A 23,202-nucleotide genomic window follows, 5' to 3' on the forward strand; every position below is an offset into this window, starting at 1 on the left:
GAAAGAAAAACAAAGGACAAAAAACGGAAGTCTTAAAACCCAACCTTATGAAAAGTGTACATTTTTGTCAGAAATATACAGGCAAATGGAAGGCAATCTACCGGCCGCATTAGGTGCCTTCCCACCCGGAAATATCATATTATCGTCGTAGGAATTCCTTCGAACATTGTTTCGTGGTTTCCTATCAATTCTGGGTATTTCTTTTTCACATTAAATATATCGGTATTTGATGAAGTTGACTTTCATTGAGCATGGACAGAAAGTCAATATGGTTTGAAATTTGTTGATTTGGGGATACAAATATGACTCGTCACAATTTTTTGAAGTTTTAAGTTCGGTAGGTATTTAGATTTGGTCTAATGGAAGCAGACACTGCAAAAAATAAAAAAGAGCGTAATGTTATACCGTGTAGGTTTTAGGTTTTGTGTTAGTATTATTTTAACATTATTGTATATATATAGAGGCTTGTTATAAATAAATAAATGATACCGTGTATAAGGCGATAAAAGAATAATGATATGAACTATGCTGACTCAAAGCCTCTTCCTTACGGGTAAGTAATATAAGACATAAGAACTTATACTATAATATTCATATTATATACGCTCATATTGTATAAGTTTGTTTTGTATACCGTTCAAGGTGTATAACGAACGTTAGATATAACATCAAAATATATACTTTTGTTAAGTATACCGTTATTTAAGTATAATATCATTGTATATAATGATCATTATGAATAACGTTCATAATATCTCAGATTTATAATGTATATTACTCAAATCATCTAACACCAAAATTCATAATGCTCATATTGTATAACCTAACCTACTTTTCTGGCAGCAGTTCTAACCTAACCTACTTTTCTGGCAGCAATTTGTTTTCTGTAGGGGTCGCAGTTCTAACCTAACCTAACCTACTTTTCTGGCAGCAGTTTGTTTTCTGTAAGGGTCACAGTTCTAACCTAACCTAACCTACTTTTCTGGCAGCAGTTTGTTTTCTGTAGGGGTCGCAGTTCTAACCTAACCTAACCTACTTTTCTGGCAGCAGTTTGTTTCTGTAGGGGTCGCAGTTCTAACCTAACCTAACCTACTTTTCTGGCAGCAGTTTGTTTTCTGTAGAGGTTGCAGTTCTAACCTAACCTAACCTAACCTACTTTTCTGGCAGCAGTTTGTTTTCTGTAAGGGTCGCAGTTCTAACCTAACCTAACCTACTTTTCTGGCAGCAGTTTGTTTTCTGTAAGGGTCGCAGTTCTAACCTAACCTACTTTTCTGGCAGCAGTTTGTTTTCTGTAGGGGTCGCAGTTCTAATCTAACCTAACCTACTTTTCTGGCAGCAGTTTGTTTTCTGTAGAGGTTGCAGTTCTAACCTAACCTAACCTACATTTCTGGCAGCAGTTTGGTTTCTGTAGAGGTCGCGGTTCTACCCTAACCTACTTTTCTGGTAGCAGTTTGTTTTCTGTAGGGGTCGCAGTTCTAACCTAACCTAACCTACTTTTCTGGCAGCAGTTTGTTTTCTGTGGGGGTCGCAGTTCTAACCTAACCTAACCTACTTTTCTGGCACCAGTTTGTTTTCTGTAGGGGTAGGAGTTATAACCTATTTAGTATATCATACGCTATTATATTTTATAATCAGTATACTAAAAGATAGTATATACTATGATCGATATACGTTATGTATGTTATATAAACTGAATTTAGAGTATTTGAGTGTTATATAAAAAGTCATTATACAAAATGAGTATTATGTTAATTGACCGTTATTCCTAATAAAAATATTGATTTTGATGTTATAGCAGATGTTCATTATATCTTGTGAATGTTATTAATATGAAATTATATATTATGTAGTTATATCTCGTGGGACGCACCCCTTCCTTACTGCATACATTGCTGGGCTCAAGTGTAATTAATTTTTCTGTCTGTGTAAGTAATAATTTTTGTCTGCTGCCTTTGTATTGTTGTTGTCATCCTTTTCTTTTTCTTTGTTTTTCATCTTTTTGTCTTGTGTATGTATGCTTTATCGAATAAATGACTTTTCTTTATTTCTTTCATTTTATTTCTCTTATGTTGTTGGTTAGAGATAGCACCAATCTGTGACAATATTATACGAACCGGCCGGGGACCCGGATATTTTGCAATTATCTGCTTTAGGGAAAATCATATCAGCGAAACTATTAATAGGTATACCACCGCCACGGACCATGACCACGAGACATGTGGACGTGGGTAGGAGAGCGCAATTCCTGCCTGTTATACTCGTAAAAAATACCCGTGTCTACGTCTTGGGCGCACTAGGGCGTAAAGTTAACCAGTTTATATTTGATATGTGCAGGCGATTATAAACATTATGTCAACGTGATAAAAAAGTTTGAGAAGGTGTTGATAAGCTTGTACAAATTGTACGTTTAGTCGCGTGCTTATGAAACTGGTTTGAAAGACGGGTAGAAAAGTGTACTCATACCTAAGGTTAATTACCTCGAAGGTATTGTTAATGACATGTGACGCGTGCCAACCTCGATAAATGCTGTTTTTCATTATATATTATTTACTCGACTAACCCAGATGCTTATGTTTTCCATTGTTTCCTTGTTGGTTTTTAGGTTTTGTGCCTTTGAAACTGCTGTCACTTGCTTTGTTTGACAGTTGTTAAGCAAGGCAGATTTCTCTAACTTGACCATAATGGTACCTCAACTTAACGTTGCAAAAAAAACTACTTATTGTTTTACTATTACATTATCTCATTGCCTAATTGGACTACACAGCAAATCTAAATAGCTTTTTTAATTCTGAATACTTATTATATTTTTGTTGATGAAATCTAAATCTACTTTTAGATGTTCGTCATGTTCGTGTATACCTATAGGCCGACAAGAAATTGTAGAAAATTATTGAGGGCACCTCTTCCTACGTAACTGTCACATTTTTAACGTAAAATGCTTAAACATGGCAACAATTTAGTATTGATTTTTTTAAAATCCATTTTATTTAAATCTACTTTTTATTTTATGTCGCACTATACGTGCATACATACGTGTTACGTACGTGTAGTGGATGTACTATATGACATTAAAATTGAAGTAATTTTAGTTAACCCCAAGACGCTTTGTTGAACGCCATACTATCGCACCACTTTATCGTAGGTGCAGTCTGCAGAACGTGGACGGTGCGCACGCGTCGTTCCGCTCCAACGCTCTGATACACATGTTAATTATTTAGGTTTGGAGGGGTTCCGTTTAAATATAAAATTGGCCTAAAGTATTGAGTAAGCTCGAGTTTCCTTTTAGTTGATGTAGTAAATAGGTACTTAGGTTAATAATTAGTACTTATTCAGATTTAAAAATAGTTTTTAATTGTCGAGTAAAAAAAACATAGTTGATTCGTGTAAATACGTTTTAGGGCATTTTCACTTAATTGAACACCTTTAACGGCCGGTTAGCAATCGTTACAAATCTGACGGTCAATGTCAAATCCCATACATTTTGTCAGGAATGTAACGGTTAGACGTTACTGAAACACGACTTAAGTCGAGCTTAACATGTACAAGTTAAATGAAAATACTCTTTAATGAAGTGCTTCAGCTTCTCATGACATCTTTTCAGATTAAGACAGTAATGATGGCGTCATGCGCATATGTACAAAATGCACACATAATGTACAAAATGTACAAATGCAGCAACGCAGTCTTCCATCAGATTACAACCCGTCATGCAGATAAAATATTATAGATTTTTTTGTTCAGAAATGTTCTTAAATTGCGGCCTACCTTTTTTTTCCGCGTTTTCGGGGTTGGCCCCATAGTAAAAGTTGCTCAGTATGACCTAAACATTAATGGGTTTGAGTAATTGCCATTCGTTCAGTTACATACGGTATATAATTACTTTTGATTCTTTTAGTATCATTATTGTAATTTTGTTACGTTTTATCAATAAATTAAAATGTACACACGGAACCCCAAAAACACGTTTCTTCCTTTAACCTGAATAATTCACAACTTAAACAGCTGTCTGTCTCACTTTACTCTATCAGAGGTGTTTAAAAATTTACGCCACATGGCAGGAAGTGTGTCGAGCCTAAATTATCGTGCCTTCGGATGTAATTGATAAATGGTAAAATGATTATTTTATAATGCGCGCGTAAGTTGTTATTTTCGGCTTAAAAGGGTACCGTAAAAATACATGCATTTTATTCGACTATGGAAAAAAGTTTCGTTCTAAAATAAACAAAAGGTTTGTAAACAAACGGAGTTTACATGACGGCTAGCGTAATTTTTTGAGATACCGTAAAGCGGGGTGAGTAGGTTTCGCGGGGAGAGTTGGGTTATGAATGGGGAGAGAAGGTTTGAGAGGGGGGTGAGAAGGGATGTTAAGGCTACTGCTACAAAAATAATGTATTCCAATTTAAAATGGGGCTATAGTAATACGCATAATAAAAAAAATCGATCCAACAATCTTCCAAAATCACCTTTGTATGAAAAACCCTCTCACCCCAAATACGAGGCACTACGGGGTGAGGTGAGTTTTCCTCTTTATCGTCAAAGTTATGAAATGGAACTACCCAAAATAAAATACAAACTAAAATACAAACGTCCGAAACACTTATTATATACACCATTCAGTTTTCACATGTAAAAATAAAATTTTATCGAGGTTTGAAAGTCAAATTTCACCCAACTCACCTCATTTTACGGTACAGCTTGTGGTTTTTATACCCAGGTATTTTGAAAAACCTTGGAATTTATTTCCCGCAGCCACAGCGTTAGTGGAACGAAAAACAAAAATAAAACGACGCTAATATCACAAAGGTATCTAGACGAAGCGAACCGTCCCAATGTAAACTCATTAAACTTGTTACATCAAATGTCAGCATCCTAACGAAAAATTATTGGATATAAATATTTTCTTATTATATCTTCTTATTTTTTAATGTTTGACGATCCTTTTGTGAAATTCTTAGTGTTAAATTTTATCTGTATAAGTAATAATCCAATGGAATAATATTAACATCAATAAAATGCTCTGATAATTAGATTAAGATTAATTACGATTCATAAGAGCTTGTTGCTAGGCCTACATGAATAAAGTATATTTTGAGTTTTGAGTTTGAGTTTCAATGTTTTGATGACAGACGGCGTGAACCGCGAAGGTTCCTAGATTTTTTTTTTTTACTTTTGTCTCATCTGCAATGATCCTAGAAATTGATAACAAATACAAGTGCAGTCTACAACAACACTCTGTATAACAAGGGATAAATCTTGTTTGACGAAACGTCACATTTGACACTGACATATCTAATCCATATCGTTTCTAGATCTATTACCTGACGTATCTTAAAGTTCGAATCGGGCCGTGAATCAATAGCCAGACCAAAAAGAATAGATAGTTTAGAGGGGTCCTGTCATAGTAAGTCACTGTAAATTTACTGCCATCTATCGACACACGACTATAACTCAAAATAAACACGTATAAAATTATAAAAAAATGAATATATATGGATAAATGATTTTATTATTTTTATATCATTTTGACCCATGTCCATTCACTGATATCTGTGTTTTAAAATTGTTAAATATGAAACGGTGTCGTCACGCCATCTAGCCGAGCATAGGCCAAAGGTGTGTGCGCCATCTATCCGAGAATGACTTTGTCTTGATTTTCGAGGCACGTTTTTTTCTTAGACTTTATTCATCTTATACGAAGTTACATATTATTATGTCTTTGGCCAGACTAACATATGGCGAGGCCCACTGGATCGCTCTGCAGGCAATTCGGAGAGGATTTCGTTACCATTCGTGAACCAATTTGAACAGACTATTGATATTAGTTAATATTATTTTAAGTCAGTATTATTTATAAAGTATAAACTGAAATAAAGATATCTTTCCCAGGTGTCAACTCCGTACGCATCACGCACATGCGTGTACCAGAAGTGATTCAGTACGGCACGAAAGACTCCATCACGCTGGACTGCGACTACGTGACCACTAACGTGACGGGACTGGTAGTGAAGTGGTTCTTCAACTACCGGGAGCAGCCGGTGTACCAATGGATACCGCCGCAGAAGCCGCAGGCATTGGGGATATTAAAGGATAAAGTAAGATTTAGATAATACTTTTATATAGATGAACGGCCTGATAAATTACTTCGTTCTGGTCGCCGATCAACCGGCAGCCAATGAGGTGAACTGACGATCTGGACACTCATCATCATCATCATCATTTCTGCCTATATACGTCCCACTGCTGAGCACAGGCCTCCTCTCATACGCGAGAGGGCTTGGGCTATAGTCCCCACGCTGGACACAATAGCCGGTAGAAAATGGCAAAGGACAGCAAGAGATCGAGCAGAATGCATTTCGCATTTACGCAGCGTACGACGTAGGCGAACAACGCGCGAATGCGAAGCGAAGCGATGCGGCACGGGGTGAATCAATCCTCTGATACCTATAGAAGTATCCTACGTGGGCGATTTCGTTGCGAACGCGAACGCCTTGGGCGCCGTGTCGCTTTCGCGAGTTGTTCGCTTAAGTAAGACGCAGCGTTAGAGGAGGCCTGCACTCAGCATGGGTTGGCAATGGGCTGAAGAAGAAAAATATATCATCCAAATATACCTAAGGTTGCTCGCGGCTGGGTCCATCGTAAGGCAAGGACGCATTGAGCTGGAGGAACTTTCATCACGTTTATGGGGTAGCTGCAGGATAATGGCTACAAAAAATGCACATATTAATTTATAAAATGACCTCTGTTGCTGCAATGCAGCTTGCAGCATTGCTGTCAATCGCATGCTAGCAAACGCCTCATCATCATCATCATCATAATTGAAGAGCATGGCTCTAGTCGGTCGAGTATGCGTCAGTTTTCGCGGTCCTCACGCAAACGCCTACCTATGCAAAAATAGATCACGCGTAGGTAAAAATGATTCTCTCTATATGGTTAAGGGTCTTGTTGAATAGTACAAATCTAATTAAACTAATCAACACCTGTATTGTGTTCCAGCTCGACCTCAACTACAGGGTATCCCACAATGCGTACACGCAGCACCGAGCGCTGCGAATCCTGTCTCCAAGCACAGATCTCACGGGAAACTACACATGTGTCGTCTCCACATTCTTGGCCGAAGACGAGAGGACCAGACCGATGACCATATTTGGTATGGATTCCATTGTAATCGATTTACTTTAAATTATGGAGCAAGTATGGCTCGTTAAAAAGGAATTAGTAGGTAATGCCTGTTACATACTTAAACAAGTATGTAACAGCATTGCCTTGCAGCTTGTTATTGCCTGTTACATACTTTAACCAGTATGTAACAATAATTGAAAGCATGTTCAATTACCTTAACATTGACATGTTTTTTCTTTGACTGTTAATAAAAGTTGCAAATACAAGTTTAAAGGGCTTGAAAAAGCATTAAATGATTTTAGCATTAAATTATATGTTCCTAGGGAAATGAAAAGTTAATACCGATCAGAAAGAGCTTGCTTATATTCAATTATAATACCGGTATAGATATCTTTTTAGTTTCGCATTTTTGAGAAAATCACTCACGCATAAATATCGCTGGTTTCGTTTTGGTACTTTTTTAGTAATGTTTAAATTACCTTATCCTTCTTCATATGTTTGATATCCATGTTGTTACGAAATTCAAAATCAACAAGGCGAGGGTACTAAAATCAGCATCCTGTTTGAAACAAAATATCTAAATTCACGTCAATCACTAAGTAACCTACTGACGCTCCTAATTCATTACTAATAGGGGCTATGTTTGTGTGCAGCTGTTATAGCTTAAACCATATCGTTGCAGCTTTGTGAGCTGAGACGGTCCGGAAATTACGCCGGGTAACTTTATCCATTTATGCGAGTGCACTATTCTGTGTTACGTTTACCACATAAGTACCTGCTTGCCGAGGGATGTGGTCCTGCTCTCTTATGCTGCATTATTATTTTGAGTATTGCTTTCCAGCAGCAAAATTAAGTCACTGGGAATGTTTCTGTGAATAAGGATATTTGCGATCCATATTTAACGCCACCAAAGTATTAAGATTTCATTCGAATTGAGAATGCTGCAGCGTTGCAGCTTCTGGAAACGGGCGAAGGGCCTGTCCACTGTTCACCTTTTTCATCCCTATTCATTATTGTTGACGGTACTCATACTTTTAGGGTTCCGTACCTCAAAAGGAAAAAACGGAACCCTTATAGGATCACTCGTGCGTCTGTCTGTCCGTCCGTCTGTCACAGCCAATTTGCTCCGAAACTACTGGACCAATTTAGTTGAAATTTGGTACACATATGTAAGTCCGTGACCCAAAGACGGATATGTAACGTCAACAAATGAATTTTAAACATAGGGGCTACTTTTGGGGGGTAAACCATAAAATTAAAAATCAAAGTTTTGCAAACTATGTCGTGTTACATATCAAACGAAAGAGCTCATTGTGAGAATCTCAAATATATTTTTTTTATAAATTTACGATAAAAATTCTAGAAGTTATTCAAGAAAATAGACAAAAAATGACCATTCCCCCCCCCTCTATCTCCGAAACTACTAAGTCTAAAACTCTGAAAAAAATACACAAAATAGTCCTTTTCCTAAAGATGTCAGGAAAACTTATTAGAAATCTAGAGTCAAGCGTGAGTCGGATTTAAGAACAAAAATGCGGTTTAGGTTTTTTAGGGACACAGCTGCAATGGTTTAAGTGAAACGTGATGTATTAGAGTTCTAGACAGCTATTGCGAAGGCCCTAGGCCGAAATCCGCACAAGGCCGAAGACCCGAAGCGTCCCGAAGAGACGTGCCTTTAGCTTCAAGCGTGAGTCGGACTTAAGATAAAAAATGCGACTAAGCTGTATCTGGCACACAGCCGCAATGTTACTTGTAGTACTGATTGATTAGGTTACTAGGTATTGTCACGTGTTTTAAAAAGCACTATACATGGTGGCCAAAAAATAAACTAAGTGTATTTCCGTTGCCGACGTGCAACCCCGAAATCGCAAAGAAAAATTTGGCTGTTTCATACGTTTTGACTGGTCCGTTTTCTATGGGAGGATACATTTCTTTTCGCGATTTCGGGTCCCATAGTAAATGTTGCTCAATAGGTAGGTATAATCCCAATACCTCCCTGGTTACGGGAATGTACTTATTTTTTGGCCACCCTGTAGGCATTATCTCTCTTCGGCCTTCGCTTTTAGAACACTTGCGGAAGTTGTAGGAAGCGCGACCCATTGGACGTTCCGAGTTTCAGCCCTACGCGGAGCTCGGTCTTCAGTCTTCGCATTTAGACACTTTTTTTTTTCAATTTATTTGGGACAAAAAACAGTAACACACAGGGTTCAAACACAGAAATAGAGTACAAAGGATAATAAAGTGTGAGACCAACAACATCGTCCACAGATTACTAGATTACCTACTGATAAATCTACAATGTATATAGCGCAAGGTAACAATATAAATGATGTATGTAAAAATTGTAAAAGTAAAATTAACAAAGATAAGATTACAAAATAGGTTTGTGGATGCAATTACAAATTCATATTGGCAGAAGTAGTCTTATACAGTTTAATGAGCGAGTAAACAGTTAAAACAGCATGGCCCATGGGAGCAACTTTTAATTATGTTTTGTTTGAAGCAATTGAATCAATTTTTTTTATACACATTATCAGAGAACATGAAAATATCAATATCATTAAAATACAAATTGTAACATTTAACCAGCCTGTATAGGGGATCTCGTTCTCCAGCGTGGGTGCGGCAGCGCGAGTCTGCAAACAGCTGGTGCTTACGTGCAGCGCGCTCCCGCGCCCTCGTCGGTACGCGGTAGCAAATAGTCCCGCTCAGGCTTGGACAGTCAAATTTGTTATGACATAGATTATAAAGGACCATCGCGTCCAGAAGGAGGCGTCGGTTTTGTAAGTTGAGTAATTTGTACTTATCAAGAAGCTGTTGGTAACTTAATCGCGATCGGCAACATCGGAAATGCATGGCACGCAAGAATTTCTTTTGAACAGTCTCTATTGAGCTTTTGTACTTATCATAGAAAGGATTCCATATTGACACGGCATATTCTATTTGTGACCTAACCAGCGACTTATATAAATAGAGGTAAGTTGAGGGTTGTTTAAAATCCGTACCGAGACGCATGATAAAACCGTACATTTTATACGCTTTACCGATGATATGACTGATATGTATATTGTACTATTGTTCGGCATTTAATTTCCTATCTAGAAGCTACTTTGCATATTTGCAGAGATATAAGCCACCACGCCAGAAAACTTCATGTTACATGTGTTGAAATCTTGATTGACTCATTCGGGTTTTTCAAGGCGTTTCACTCACGTCACGTTACACGTACAAAAATTTTTTTTTTAAATTGTGTGATGTACGGAACCCTTGAAACGCGAGTCCGACTCGCACTTGACCAGTTTTTTTAATATTACTAACCTCTTAATTTTTTTCTGTGGTGCAAAGTATGTAAACCTATTATTGAGCTTCAAACAAAATTGCATTACTAAAGACATACGGCCGTATTCGAACAATGCTTATAATATGTTACAGCGATACGACATCGATCTGTCAGTATCAAGTTACATTTCTTCAACCAAAAAACGTCGTTTTTGATGCTGAGAGATCGGTATCGTATCGCCGTGACATCTTATAAGCATTGTTCATAAACGTAATTACCTGCCCTAATACCTACCTATTGTTATTATTCAATTTAAAAGCGTGAAATTTATTCACAAGGCTGGGCATCGCGCTATAATAATATACCAAGCCAACATTCAGGCGACAAACTAAACCAATACACCAATTTTGGCTTTAATGCTTAACTAATGCCCCATTAATAGAAAATGGAACAAACTTCAAACAAAATAATTGAGCAAACTAAATATTGGATACTTTTTGGAACACTAAGTAAACAAGTCCAAATTAATCTAGGCTATGATCATAAAACGGCGAAGTAAAACTAAAGCATCAGGCTAAACTAATGGAATACAAATTGCCATCTTGCATACGATAAAATCCATCAATATTTAAAACCATCGACAATGAGGTAAAGCGAATGGAAACTCCCATACAGGATGTAATAAAACTGGTGGGGATCCGAATTTTTGTTAAATCTTGTATATGTGAATCATACAAACGGACCTTTTTTTTTGAAAAACAAGGGTTTTAAAAGCATATAGTAAAATAAAAAGGGTTCCCTACCATTACGCAAAAAACGGCAAGAAAACGTATAAAAAATAGCGATTCGTGGATGAGTTTCAATTTTCTCTGTTCGTAATCGCCTTCCTCTACAAAGCGGGAAGACGCTGGGATTAGCTACGAGAGCGTAGCGCTACGAAAACGTTCTTGACAGCGAATTTTAACACAAACTATAGGTAACTTTACAGTACCGGTTCGGTAAAATTGGTTTAGTATTTTCAATTATTACATAAAATTATTGGAGCCGAGCTATTTAATAAACAGAAAAACTAATAAATACGAGTGTCGAGTTTATATCCCGTGATCTTTCATAGGTGATAATTCTTGTCTTGATAAATTTATTTAAGTTAAAACAGTATAGTATAGTAACCTATAACTATAACTTACATGTTTGTTATACCTGTCAATGTAAGCTAGTTATTAAATAAATGATGATAAACTACCGTGTTGTGTCAAAAAGGAACATACTCGTACTTATGCTATAGGTAGGGTTACGCGGATGCGGTTGCAGGAATGCGATAAAATATTAAGCTCTTCTAGATATTTAATTCTTCACACACCCATCATGTTATCCAATACAGTTTGCGTGATCATAGACCGTTGGATGTAGGTACCCAAAGCATGCCTCGATCGGAATACTGCGAGTTAATGACATCCATATCAAAGGGCATGCAATCTAAATTCAAATCAAAAATAAACCAATAATGGTGGATTAATATGTTAATTTCATGCGTGAGAGTTTAGTTTGTCCATTTCATGATAAGTATTTAGAGAAAGCCCCTTAACCTATATACCTACTAATTTTATTTTAACTGTAGTGAACGCGAGCTAGTCCTAATAAGTAGGTAAATAATAAATAATAAAATAGAAAAAAAAAGTTAAATAATCTCACAATATATTTCTACTCATACAGGTACTTTTATTTATAGTACCGTAAAAGTATAAAACGTTGTACTTTAACATAACTTTGCCCACCGCGTCACAGTTTAGTAAAAGCGAAATAACTTAAAAGTAGTTACAGATATAAACTTTCTGAAGAATATAAAGAAAGTGAAGTGAAAGTGAACAAAAAAAAGTAGTTACAGATATAAACTTTCTGAAGAATGTAAAGAAAGTGAAGTGAAGTGTATCTGTAACTACTTCTAAGTTATTTCGCTGATACTGAACTGTGACGTGGTGGGCAAAGTTATGTTAACGGGCAAAGTTTTATACTTTTACGGTATACTCATATAATAATTCCTACTACCATTTTGTTTCAGTGCCAGAAACACGTTTCGACATGATACAAGACAGGCTGGACGACGGGTACCTCAACATCATTTGTTCAGCTGAAGGAGTGTTTCCAAAGCCGGAGCTCGTTATCTTAGCAGGAAATAGGTAAGTACGATCCTTAGCCACGACCAAATTCATAACTATATTCGCACCAATAAAAGTTGGATTTGATAGCCCACGCAGTGTAAGTGTTATGTATACGTCATAATTTCATACAAGTTTGACGTTTAAAATGACACTTGCACTGCGTGGGCTATCAAAATCGCTGCAGACTTTTTACGTTCTGACTATAGTCACTGTAATCAGACTAAGCAAGTTCAGATCTATTACTAATACCTTTGGCACAGAATAAATAAATAATTTTGGGCAAAAAATTCATTACAGGGAGTATATTCAGTATATACAGAAGTACATATACTACAATACAAATATTAAACTAAATTTTTACAAGCTTAAATCTAAAATAGACCATTGAGGCATTGTAACAAGGATGCTGGCTAGTATAATATGCAGTTGATGTAGTAGGTATCACGACACATTTACTGCTAGTTGGTTTGCAATGTTAATTTTGAGGAATTTATATGACAGCACCCGTGAGTCGTGTAGTACTCGTGTTACGTTGTGTAGCTTTACCCACCACCAGTCCCGCCAGAAGTAAGGCTGTGGTCATTTGGTGTGGGGGTAATGCGCAGTTTAAAACAAAACTTGTCTTTCCTGTGGACAGTAGTAAAGTATAAAATTTGATTGTTGATACAATAATACGTAATCTGATTTTTGCACTTTTTTTTATGAAATGGTTTGTCTGGACTCCTTCTAACAGACATGTTAATATGTGAATTCTTTAATATCTAGTTAATGTTAGATCCGAAGATTATGATTATGATGAAAAATTCATGTTGGACTACCCTTAATAAAGGATTCCATAGTTTCATATTATGACAAAAACAAATCAAAAATACTAAAAATCCGTACTAAGCAAAAGGGCGTATCTTACACACTTAAGTAGTTATATGATTCTTATTACGTCGTTAAATTATAATTAGATATACTGCCACGATAATGAGTATCTTAAGAAAACTGTGTAAGGTTTTATGAAAAAAATAAATTAATGTTTGAACTGACCATGGTCAAAATAATTCTCGTTGTAAACATTTTTTTATTCCGTCCGGTGAAAAGTTGGAGGGGAGAGGACCTCATTTTGGACGCGATTATTTTCAAAACTCGCTGAATGTTTAACAGTGCCTTAGTAACCTCAACATGCACTGCCTTGCAATGTGAACATCGAATGTCACAGAAGATCTCAATTTAATTATGCGAGCACCGAGATTTCCATCTCTACCAGGTACATTAATTATAATAGTTCGTAGAAATCCGTTGGAATTTAACTTCTCTCGTGCTCCATTTAACAAAAGGTTACTAAACTTATTACGTAACATTTAGAAGTTAAGTAAGTAATTGTAAATGGATATTAAGAAGATAAGTGGATAGTGATATTATAAAGAAACAAATAAAAATACAAAACCTAATTGATTCTCGAAAGTAAAAAAGGACGTAGTATTTATATCTATGATAATTTTATTTATTTAAGCTGTAACGAGATAAAAGGAGATATTAGCTTTCATTCACCTAAACATTAGGCACATTACTTACCGATTACCGTCGTGGTATTCGACCAAAACAATGTAAGATACAGATCAACGCGATTTGTTAGAACGGTCGACTCTCCATGGCCGCGTGGTGGCCGGCTTTAGAATTGCCAACCCACACATAGGATAAGGCCATCGTATGAGACGACTAAGTACATACGAAGCAAGAACCTATTTCGTCACAGGGGAGATGGTCCTCTTAGCATTGGTTTGCAATCCATCTAGTAGAAGGATACTCCAAAATAAAACCCAGAATGGAGTTTCCGTAAGGCGCGAGTAGGGTCCAACCTGAAATAAGCGGCAGATTCCTGCAGCCGACTTGTCTCCACAGGTATTGGCTCACCTTTCCTGTGGGATACGACAGTGAAACCGTAATGCAGGTGCTGTGCATCCCTGGGTTCCCTTAATTCCGTCCCAGGCGGTATAATGTCTTAAACCATAAATCGTCTGCAATAGACGCAAAGGCCAATGATGATGATGATGACTTTCCATGTGTAATATTGTCTATGTCTCTGTGTTGCATCCCATTGTCGCATTTCTCTTCATGGTTAGGATATGGGTGCGGTATTATTAAATTACTGTAATTCAACAGTTTCCATACAGAGGGAACTTTCCAATGCAGTACAATGGGAATCCGATTCGCATAATCGATTCAAACAGTACGCGAGGGCAACAAACTTCCAAATCGTTGTCGAATAACGTGGAATACTCACTTGGACGTTCCTTATAGTGGAAACATAAGGGAAGGGATTCGAGCCGTTTAGGAACTAATAATATGATTTTTAGCTACTAAGATGATAACATACAAACATTAAAAAAAAACTTGTGACACGACTCACTGGTCAGTTATAGTGTGTTACAAACTCACGTTGTAGAACACTTTTAACGTTTTATTTATTCAATTACACAATTTTTTTTTTGGCAGAAACTTAATTATTTGTGAAACGACTCGGCCACCAGAGTCAATTATTTCCTACAAATATTTTGTGACGGTTTAGTTTCTATTATAAGTTGTCGATTGGGATTTTATCCTAAATTCATTCTCGTGACTCGAGTCACTCGATAGCCTCGTCAGTGATTCATGTAAATCGATAAAGTACCTCGCTTCGTCTGATATATGATTTTATCACATTAGACAACACAATCTCACGGACAATATAAAATATGTATATGTACTTTTTACGGTAGCGGTTTCTGTCAAACTAAGTGTCCATAAATTCCAAACTCAGTTTAGGCTAAATAATTCGGATTCCCAACGAAAGTTAGTCGAACCTGCGTACCGCGGATGCCGGGCGCGCCAGATTTCCTACCATTGGCATTTTCCCGTACCCGGCCAAAGGGACCAAAAGGGATACAAATTTAATATCTTTGGGCTATTATAATGTTACAAGGGGATTAAATTTTCTTGCTAGTGTCCATCTTACGCGATCGGGTATTTAGGTATTGGCATATTACATAGGCAGCGTCGGTTCATTTTATTGATATGATATGATTTTATTGATTTGGAATGACATTCAGGAGACATTCGAAGGTGACTGTCAGCCTCTAAAAGTGTTCTTATATTCTATTATTCTATTATTTCATTGCTTTCCAAAAAATACCATTCTACTACTTTGGAAAAGTACGGAATGAGTTAGTGTTACAGAAATTACATTCTGCATAAAACATAATTAACACTATGACTAGTTTCATGCTAGTTATAAGTAGGTAAGCATGAACACAATCATATGAGACATGATCACATGATGACATGTCTACGTGGACTTCAATGTTATTTAAACCAATAAATAAACTGTATAATTTAAACTTCGGTAAAAACATTGCATCGTAGTTTCAGTCATCCCTGTATTAGGTACATAGTTGATATTTAACAATGACCGTAAAACACTATAACATTGCCCTTTTGTAATGACCTTTTTATACTTTCTGAAGAAAGTGAAGAAAATGTATCTGTAACTACTTTTTAGTTATTTCGCTTTTACTGAACTGTGACACGGTGGGCAAAGTTATGTTGGAAGGGCAATATTATAATGTTTTACGGTATTTTCACTATTTCTGTGAAGTTTATTTATTTCTACAAACAGCTCAGTAATCCCAAATCTAATTTCAACAAACAGATAATAGAAATTGCAAGAACTAATAAAATTTGCAAAAGTCAATTTGTTCCTATTCGTTGACTCTCCTGGTCCCCGGATTAAGTTTATTTTTGTAATTCTAAGAGTGTTTTTGTTAGTATATTAAATAAATAGGTACCTATTTAATAAGGATCGTCATGTACAAAGAAGTTACGGTATTTATTGGTTATGTAACTTCACAGGCCTTTGAACGCGAAGACTACTATCAAGCTGCTGGAAGGAAGGTATACTGCGCTCACCAGCGCCCTGGTCAGGGTCGACGCATTGCCCCCCACTGTGGAGATTCTCTGCGACATGCAAGTGCCGCTCGCCAACTACTTTAGCAGGAAAAGGGATATATTTTATAGAGGTAACATAATATACATTTTCAAACTTCGTTAAAATGAATCTAAAAAACAAAGTTAAATATTTTATTTTCATGTGAATGTACACCGTGTTTTTTTGGGTTTATCCCCAGTTACCACCAAAATTTTGTTAGAGTTCAATACAAATAATTTCGGTCGTAATATGCGGTTCCTAGACATATCACAGATAGCTTATAACAATAATAAAGCATTGTAATGATAAATCAATGTATTCAACTGTACATAATTAGACATAAAAAAACTCGTTTGATTAACCCACACCACAGAATAAATAATAGTACTAGGTACAGAAGACTCTCTGGAACAAAACGCGTCTGTTACGATTAGGACAGATATGACTGCTAGGTGGCGTAAGCACCACGCGCGGCTTATGGCTAGCTACCAAAATTGGTGTGGGACGGATGTACTTGTAGCTACTGGTTGCGACGCAACGAAATCACGGAGTGAGCCACGCCTGCCCACACTCTTATTTTAATGCCTTTAATTATGTAGCAGTCACATATACTACTATAATTAAAAATATTATATTGTTTTTATAGATCCACCTGTTACGCCTCCTGAATCACCAAATTCAATGCACACATCTGCACCGGATAGTGGTAAGTTCAACATCAATATCTATTCAGTTATTGTAGTACATATTTATAAGTGGATATTGTATTAATTCCTCGAACACGAACTTACACGAACGGACGACGAACGATTTGAACACAGAAGAGTATAGAAGAAGACAAAAGGTATTCGTAGACTCGTAAACTTTGACGTGCGTAGTGGACTGCTTTTGTGACCTTGCCACTAATTGGCATATAAATTTAGCGTAGTGAAATATAAAGATGGAGAGTGAAAGGATGAGAGCGGAGAACAGGGAGGGGGTAGAAGAGTCTTCGAGTCGAGATAAAAAACCGGGCAAGTGCGAGTCGGACTCGCGCACGAAGGGTTTCGTACCATAATGCAAAAAAAAACCCAAAAAAAAGCAAAAAAAACGGTCACCCATCCAAGTACTGACCACTCCCGACGTTGCTTAACTTTGGTCAATAATCACGTTTGTTGTATGGGAGCCCCATTTAAATCTTTATTTTAATCTGTTTTTAGTATTTGTTGTTATAGCGGCAACAGAAATACATCATCTGTGAAAATTTCAACTGTCTAGCTATCACGGTTCGTGAGATACAGCCTGGTGACAGACGGACGGACGGACGGACGGACGGACAGCGAAGTCTTAGTAATAGGGTCCCGTTTTACCCTTTGGATACGGAACCCTAAAAAGCGTTATAAAGACGAGCACTTGCCTTTCTTGTATATAACTACAACCTTAGTAACTTCAGTCTTAATGCGAAGCTAATACATACTACACTTTTTTGATGACTGCTAAAAAAAAATCTTTTATTGTTTCAGGGATTAATGTTGCTCCGCGATGGATTGTCATGGTCTCACTAATATCTGTGCATTTTATAACAATACCAAATTCATGATGTATTTGTTACAAATAATAAAGCCAAGCAAATAAGTCTGTAATATATTAGTTGTAGATAAGAATCTGTAAGATTAATGACGATATCATAAATTCTTATAAAGAGTGTATATATTTGTAGTAAAATAATATATTTAGTCAAGATAAATTCGTAAGAATATTTTGTAAATAAGCCAAAGATTCTTGTTCGAGAGGAGGCAAGACAGAAATAATTTATCCAAAGATATCAGAGTCACTTTCCAACCCTTTTAAATTACTTATGTTATTTCTACTCATACTGTAAAACAGTTTTCAAATATTTTCAATCACAGTTGGTAATAAGTCTCATATCATTGACATTTCTGCCTAAAAAAGCAACAATCGAAGAAAATTAGGAGTTTACGATGTAAGTAAATTTAGAAAATATACGTTTTATTATTTATTTTTACCACGGATTTCTGATACGTTGCGATTCAAACCGTCGATAATAATATTAATGTCATATACTAGTACTTAACCCTACAATGCATGACTTTTTCGTTTATGGAAATAAAATTATATGTGATAAATATATGTGTTTACTATTAGGGAAAAATAATAAAAAAAATACACAACGCATATTTTGGAAAATAGAAGGTTTTTTATCTGTGTTCCATATGTGAAACACCATGCATTAAGGTATAGAGTATATACATTTAAAAATATATGGCACATTTTCGTTTTTACATATTCCATTTCTTTTTGTAATGCTATCAACCTTTTTTATGGATGTGGATTGCTTTTAAGTGACTTTTGTGGATTTAGCGGCCTTGAATCATGTTTTTGACGAGATTTTTGTAATTTTACTTAGTCCTGATGAGGCCAGCTTGAAGCTCTACTGGTGATGTATTACCAGCATCAGCATTCCAAAAACTTCTGGTATTGTAGGTTGACTTTACAGAATTAAAGTGTAGGACGTGCAGATGATCATGGAACACATTGGTGACCTATTATTGAACATGATACCAACTCCGAAATTCTGACAGGTGATTCCGATGTATGGAGTTGTGATATAGTTAAAAATAAGTCATATGTAACTGGCGTCAGCTCAACTAACTCGGGACATGACGACCAACTATTTTCTGAGTCGCTAAATTCTTCAGAAGCCTGATTTATTATTGCCCGCATTATTTCAAAGACGAGTTCACTATCGGCACTCAAATATCCCATCATCCAGATCCCGATCATCTTTACTTGCAAGGGATTGATAAAAATGATAAATAATGCTCATTATCTGCATTCCGTAAGGATTTACTTTCGCATCGTCTAAAAACTGTTCATAATTATTAATTAATCAGCTGTTGTGAGCTCTAAACAAAGGTTAACGATTTTGAGCCTTATGCCTTGGACAGAAGTTCTCAAATGTATACATATTTTAACGTGAGTGTGCCGTAAAACCATAAATAACCGTTCCTACAGATTACGCCAAACTAAAACTTACGCCAACGTAATAAAGACTCTGACAGGTGCAAGCGTTCCTTACTTGTTTTGTGTAAGCAATATTAACCTCAATGCATGGTGTGCCATATCGGGAACGTTTGAAAAATATTGCTTGACGCTATCTAAACGTTGCAAAACTATAAAATTAAACTTACCATTGAGTAATATACAGATTAACAGTCACAATATATATTTTTTCTTATTCTTTAACTTTAAAATGATTTTTTTGTCGCACTTCGAAACTTGTCATAACAGATTTTTGCATCAACTCCCGAAATTTGATCGATTGTCCGTCACCATGGATATTTACTGCTACCTAGCGGCAACACGCCGAACTATTATAGTAGCCTTGAGTGTAAAGTAACCTTCAAGGTATAACAGATGTCGCTGCCTACCTGAATCTTGACGCAATTCGCACATATATGGAACTGTATGCATTGTAGGGTTAAAACATTTGAATTTGCAGTAGATATAAATAGTAGCGTAAGGTGCAGGGGGGCAATTTCGACAGCGCGAAATTTCAACTAATCGAAATATCTCACATGTTTTACATTATTAACTAGATATATATAGCGAAAGAGATGTTGTTGGCGTATGATGTTTTTCGCTATCTGGACATATATGGGCACAGTAATTAATAATGTAAAACATGGAAGATATTTCGACTATTTGAAATTTCCCGCAGTCGAAATTGTCCCCCTGCACCTTATGAGATTACCCTTCTTTAATAGCTCTCTAAAATTAGATATGTCTCTGCATACATGAAGGGGGAAAGTGGCATGAAGGAGCCAGGTTTTGAAAGAGACATTTGCATTATTTCGGTAGTTTAGGAGCGTGTTCATATGAGTGAAATGTTTGTGGGATACGGGAAATAAGAGCACCGTGAACAAAGTTTTGTACGGTGCTCTAAAAGTTACAGTTGATACAAAGTTCGCTGTCAAATTACTGTAATACTTAATGCAATTGGCTATGTGGCTCTTTCGTGACACTTCTTTTGGTTTGATTTCTTCTCGAATGAATAAAGCTAATTAACTCCCAACATTTTCGTAACGTTACGCTCGAAGCCGATCCCAGCGTTTTTCCGCTTTGTAAAGGAAAGCGACTACGAACAGATAAGTAAGAATCCTTTATAATTTCCAACCTGTCAATCTGGCTTCTTTATTTTTTGTCGCCCAATTTTACGGTAAGTATGAACGCAATAAAATAAGCTATTTATAAAAAAAAATATGTAAATGTAACTTCAGTATTACGAACTATTTGAAAACATTCCGAATGAAATTTAATTAAGTACTTCGCTCTAGTCGGAATCGAGAATAAAACTATTTCTTTAAGAATTCGTTTCATTTCGCATCCATTCCTTTAAAAGCAGTAAATTAAGCCAGGATTCGTAATAAATTAACAAAGCGGACTGTATTCAAGTATGCAGTTGGTGGATTTTTAGGGTTCCGTACCCAAAGGGTAAAACGGGACCCTATTACTAAGACTTCGCTGTCCGTCCGTCCGTCCGTCCGTCCGTCCGTCTGTCACCAGGCTGTATCTCACGAACCGTGATAGCTAGACAGTTGAAATTTTCACAGATGATGTATTTCTGTTGCCGCTATAACAACAAATACTAAAAACAGAATAAAATAAAGATTTAAATGGGGCTCCCATACAACAAACGTGATTTTTGACCAAAGTTAAGCAACGTCGGGAGGGGTCAGTACTTGGATGGGTGACCGTTTTCTTTTTGCTTTTTTTTTGTTTTTTTTTTGCATTATGGTACGGAACCCTTCGTGCGCGAGTCCGACTCGCACTTGCCCGGTTTTTCTTATTTGATTAAGTACTATTGTAGTAACTACAGGTAATATTATAACTTTTTTCGTACAAACTAAATGACAGCTTTCAGCAGCCAGCATTTCATCATTCTTATATGGTCTTAAAAGTAATGAAATGGAAATACGTGTTAGAATTTCAATTCCCATATCATACCCCACACCTGTAATCTACCTCCATACCATACCAAGCCACTCTTAACTTGTTAAAAAAACCGGGCAAGTGCGAGTCGGACTCGCGCACGAAGGGTTCCGTACCATAATGCAAAAAAAAAACAAAAAAAAGCAAAAAGAAAACGGTCACCCATCCAAGTACTGACCCCTCCCGACGTTGCTTAACTTTGGTCAAAAATCACGTTTGTTGTATGGGAGCCCCATTTAAATCTTTATTTTATTCTGTTTTTAGTATTTGTTGTTATAGCGGCAACAGAAATACATCATCTGTAAAAATTTCAACTGTCTAGCTATCACGGTTCGTGAGATACAGCCTGGTGACAGACGGACGGACGGACGGACGGACGGACGGACAGCGAAGTCTTAGTAATAGGGTCCCGTTTTACCCTTTGGGTACGGAACCCTAAAAAATGTAACAAAACGTACCAAGGCTTATCCAGGTACACCAACCAATCCACAGTCGCCGCTCAGGGTGGTTCCACCTATCCAATTTCTTTGTCCAATGTGTATTGCGTCTCACATTTTGCTTTAACGAGAGAGTGAGACGCACTGACATTGGACAGGAATAACACCTTTAAAAAGATTGGATAGAACACAGGACAGAACACGTTAGTTTAAAAAATGGCCGTCATCGTGGACAAAGCTTTCATGCGGGCCTGCGTTCTAGTCGCAGCTTTTTTATTTGGGGGCATTTTTGAGTGTATCGCTTATTGTAAAACGGTACCAATAAGATACATACCTACAGTATCTGTATTGTGTATAGTAATTATGTTATCGAAAAAGTGTATAATGCGATGTCAATGTGTGCTGACCGCATCTAAGTGGTTAATAATACCTAGTTGACTTTGCTGGTTTAATAAAGGTGGCATAATTTTTTGTAAGTTACCTAACAATTTTTCGCGGTTTAAACTTAAAACGTTATAGTTATAGGAACTATTCGAAATAGGCTTCGGTCACATTCAGCCGACGATGCTAAACAACAGCAGTTTTTTTAAATAAAATTATAGTTGATCCATTTTTTTTTTTCATATTTATATTTATCTGGTTTTTTTTTTTAAATATTGTATAGTAAGAATTATAAAAAAAATGGTCAAGTACGAGTTCATTTAACTCGCAAATCGCTGTTTACGTACTTACCAATGGGGAGGATGGCATTATTTCTACATTTTCATTTTTCTTAAATAAATTTTTATACTAATAAAGGATCAAAACGTGATAGTAAAACAAGTCTTTTTCTGTGGCCATTAAAAGTTAATGATTTGGATATTATAACTTTATAAAAGTAGGAAGTTTTAACATACCTTATAGGTACCTTATAGGTTGTCTTCGGTTGCCGCGATAGTTACTCATGAAATAAAACTATTAAAACGGATTATATCGCGTATATTGAATTCATACTACAGCCCAGTATAGTGTAGTTTTTCTTCAGTCACCCGTTGACCACGATCGTTGTAAAAGGTTCGAAACGTCGGGATGTAGTATGAATTCAAGATACGCGATATAATCCGTTTTAATAGTTTTATGTCATGCCTATAGGTAAGGAGTAAGAAAATTGGGCTTTAAAATCCGTTTATTTTGTGATGTACACAGAAAAGACGCATAACCTTAACTCATACTTACAAAAGCTTTTCATCCAAAAGTACCTAATTCTTAGCGCAGCACATCTCA

General features: G+C 36.4%; 1 protein-coding gene across 1 annotated transcript in view; it reads left to right on the forward strand.

Moving 5' to 3' along the window:
• Positions 1–20,852, forward strand: part of LOC134667029 (uncharacterized) — a 32,627-nt gene extending 11,775 nt beyond the window's left edge. Inside the window, exons 2-7 of the mRNA XM_063524334.1 lie at positions 5,887–6,092; positions 6,994–7,147; positions 12,459–12,576; positions 16,435–16,601; positions 17,157–17,216; positions 18,013–20,852. Of these exons, the coding sequence (XP_063380404.1) occupies positions 5,887–6,092; positions 6,994–7,147; positions 12,459–12,576; positions 16,435–16,601; positions 17,157–17,216; positions 18,013–18,089 (782 nt within the window). The 3' untranslated portion in view covers positions 18,090–20,852. The remainder of the gene's footprint in view (positions 1–5,886; positions 6,093–6,993; positions 7,148–12,458; positions 12,577–16,434; positions 16,602–17,156; positions 17,217–18,012) is intronic.
• The last annotated feature ends 2,350 nt before the right edge of the window (positions 20,853–23,202 follow it).

This window comes from Cydia fagiglandana, chromosome 8, assembly GCF_963556715.1.
Source record: "Cydia fagiglandana chromosome 8, ilCydFagi1.1, whole genome shotgun sequence".
Lineage (NCBI taxonomy): Eukaryota > Metazoa > Arthropoda > Insecta > Lepidoptera > Tortricidae > Cydia > Cydia fagiglandana.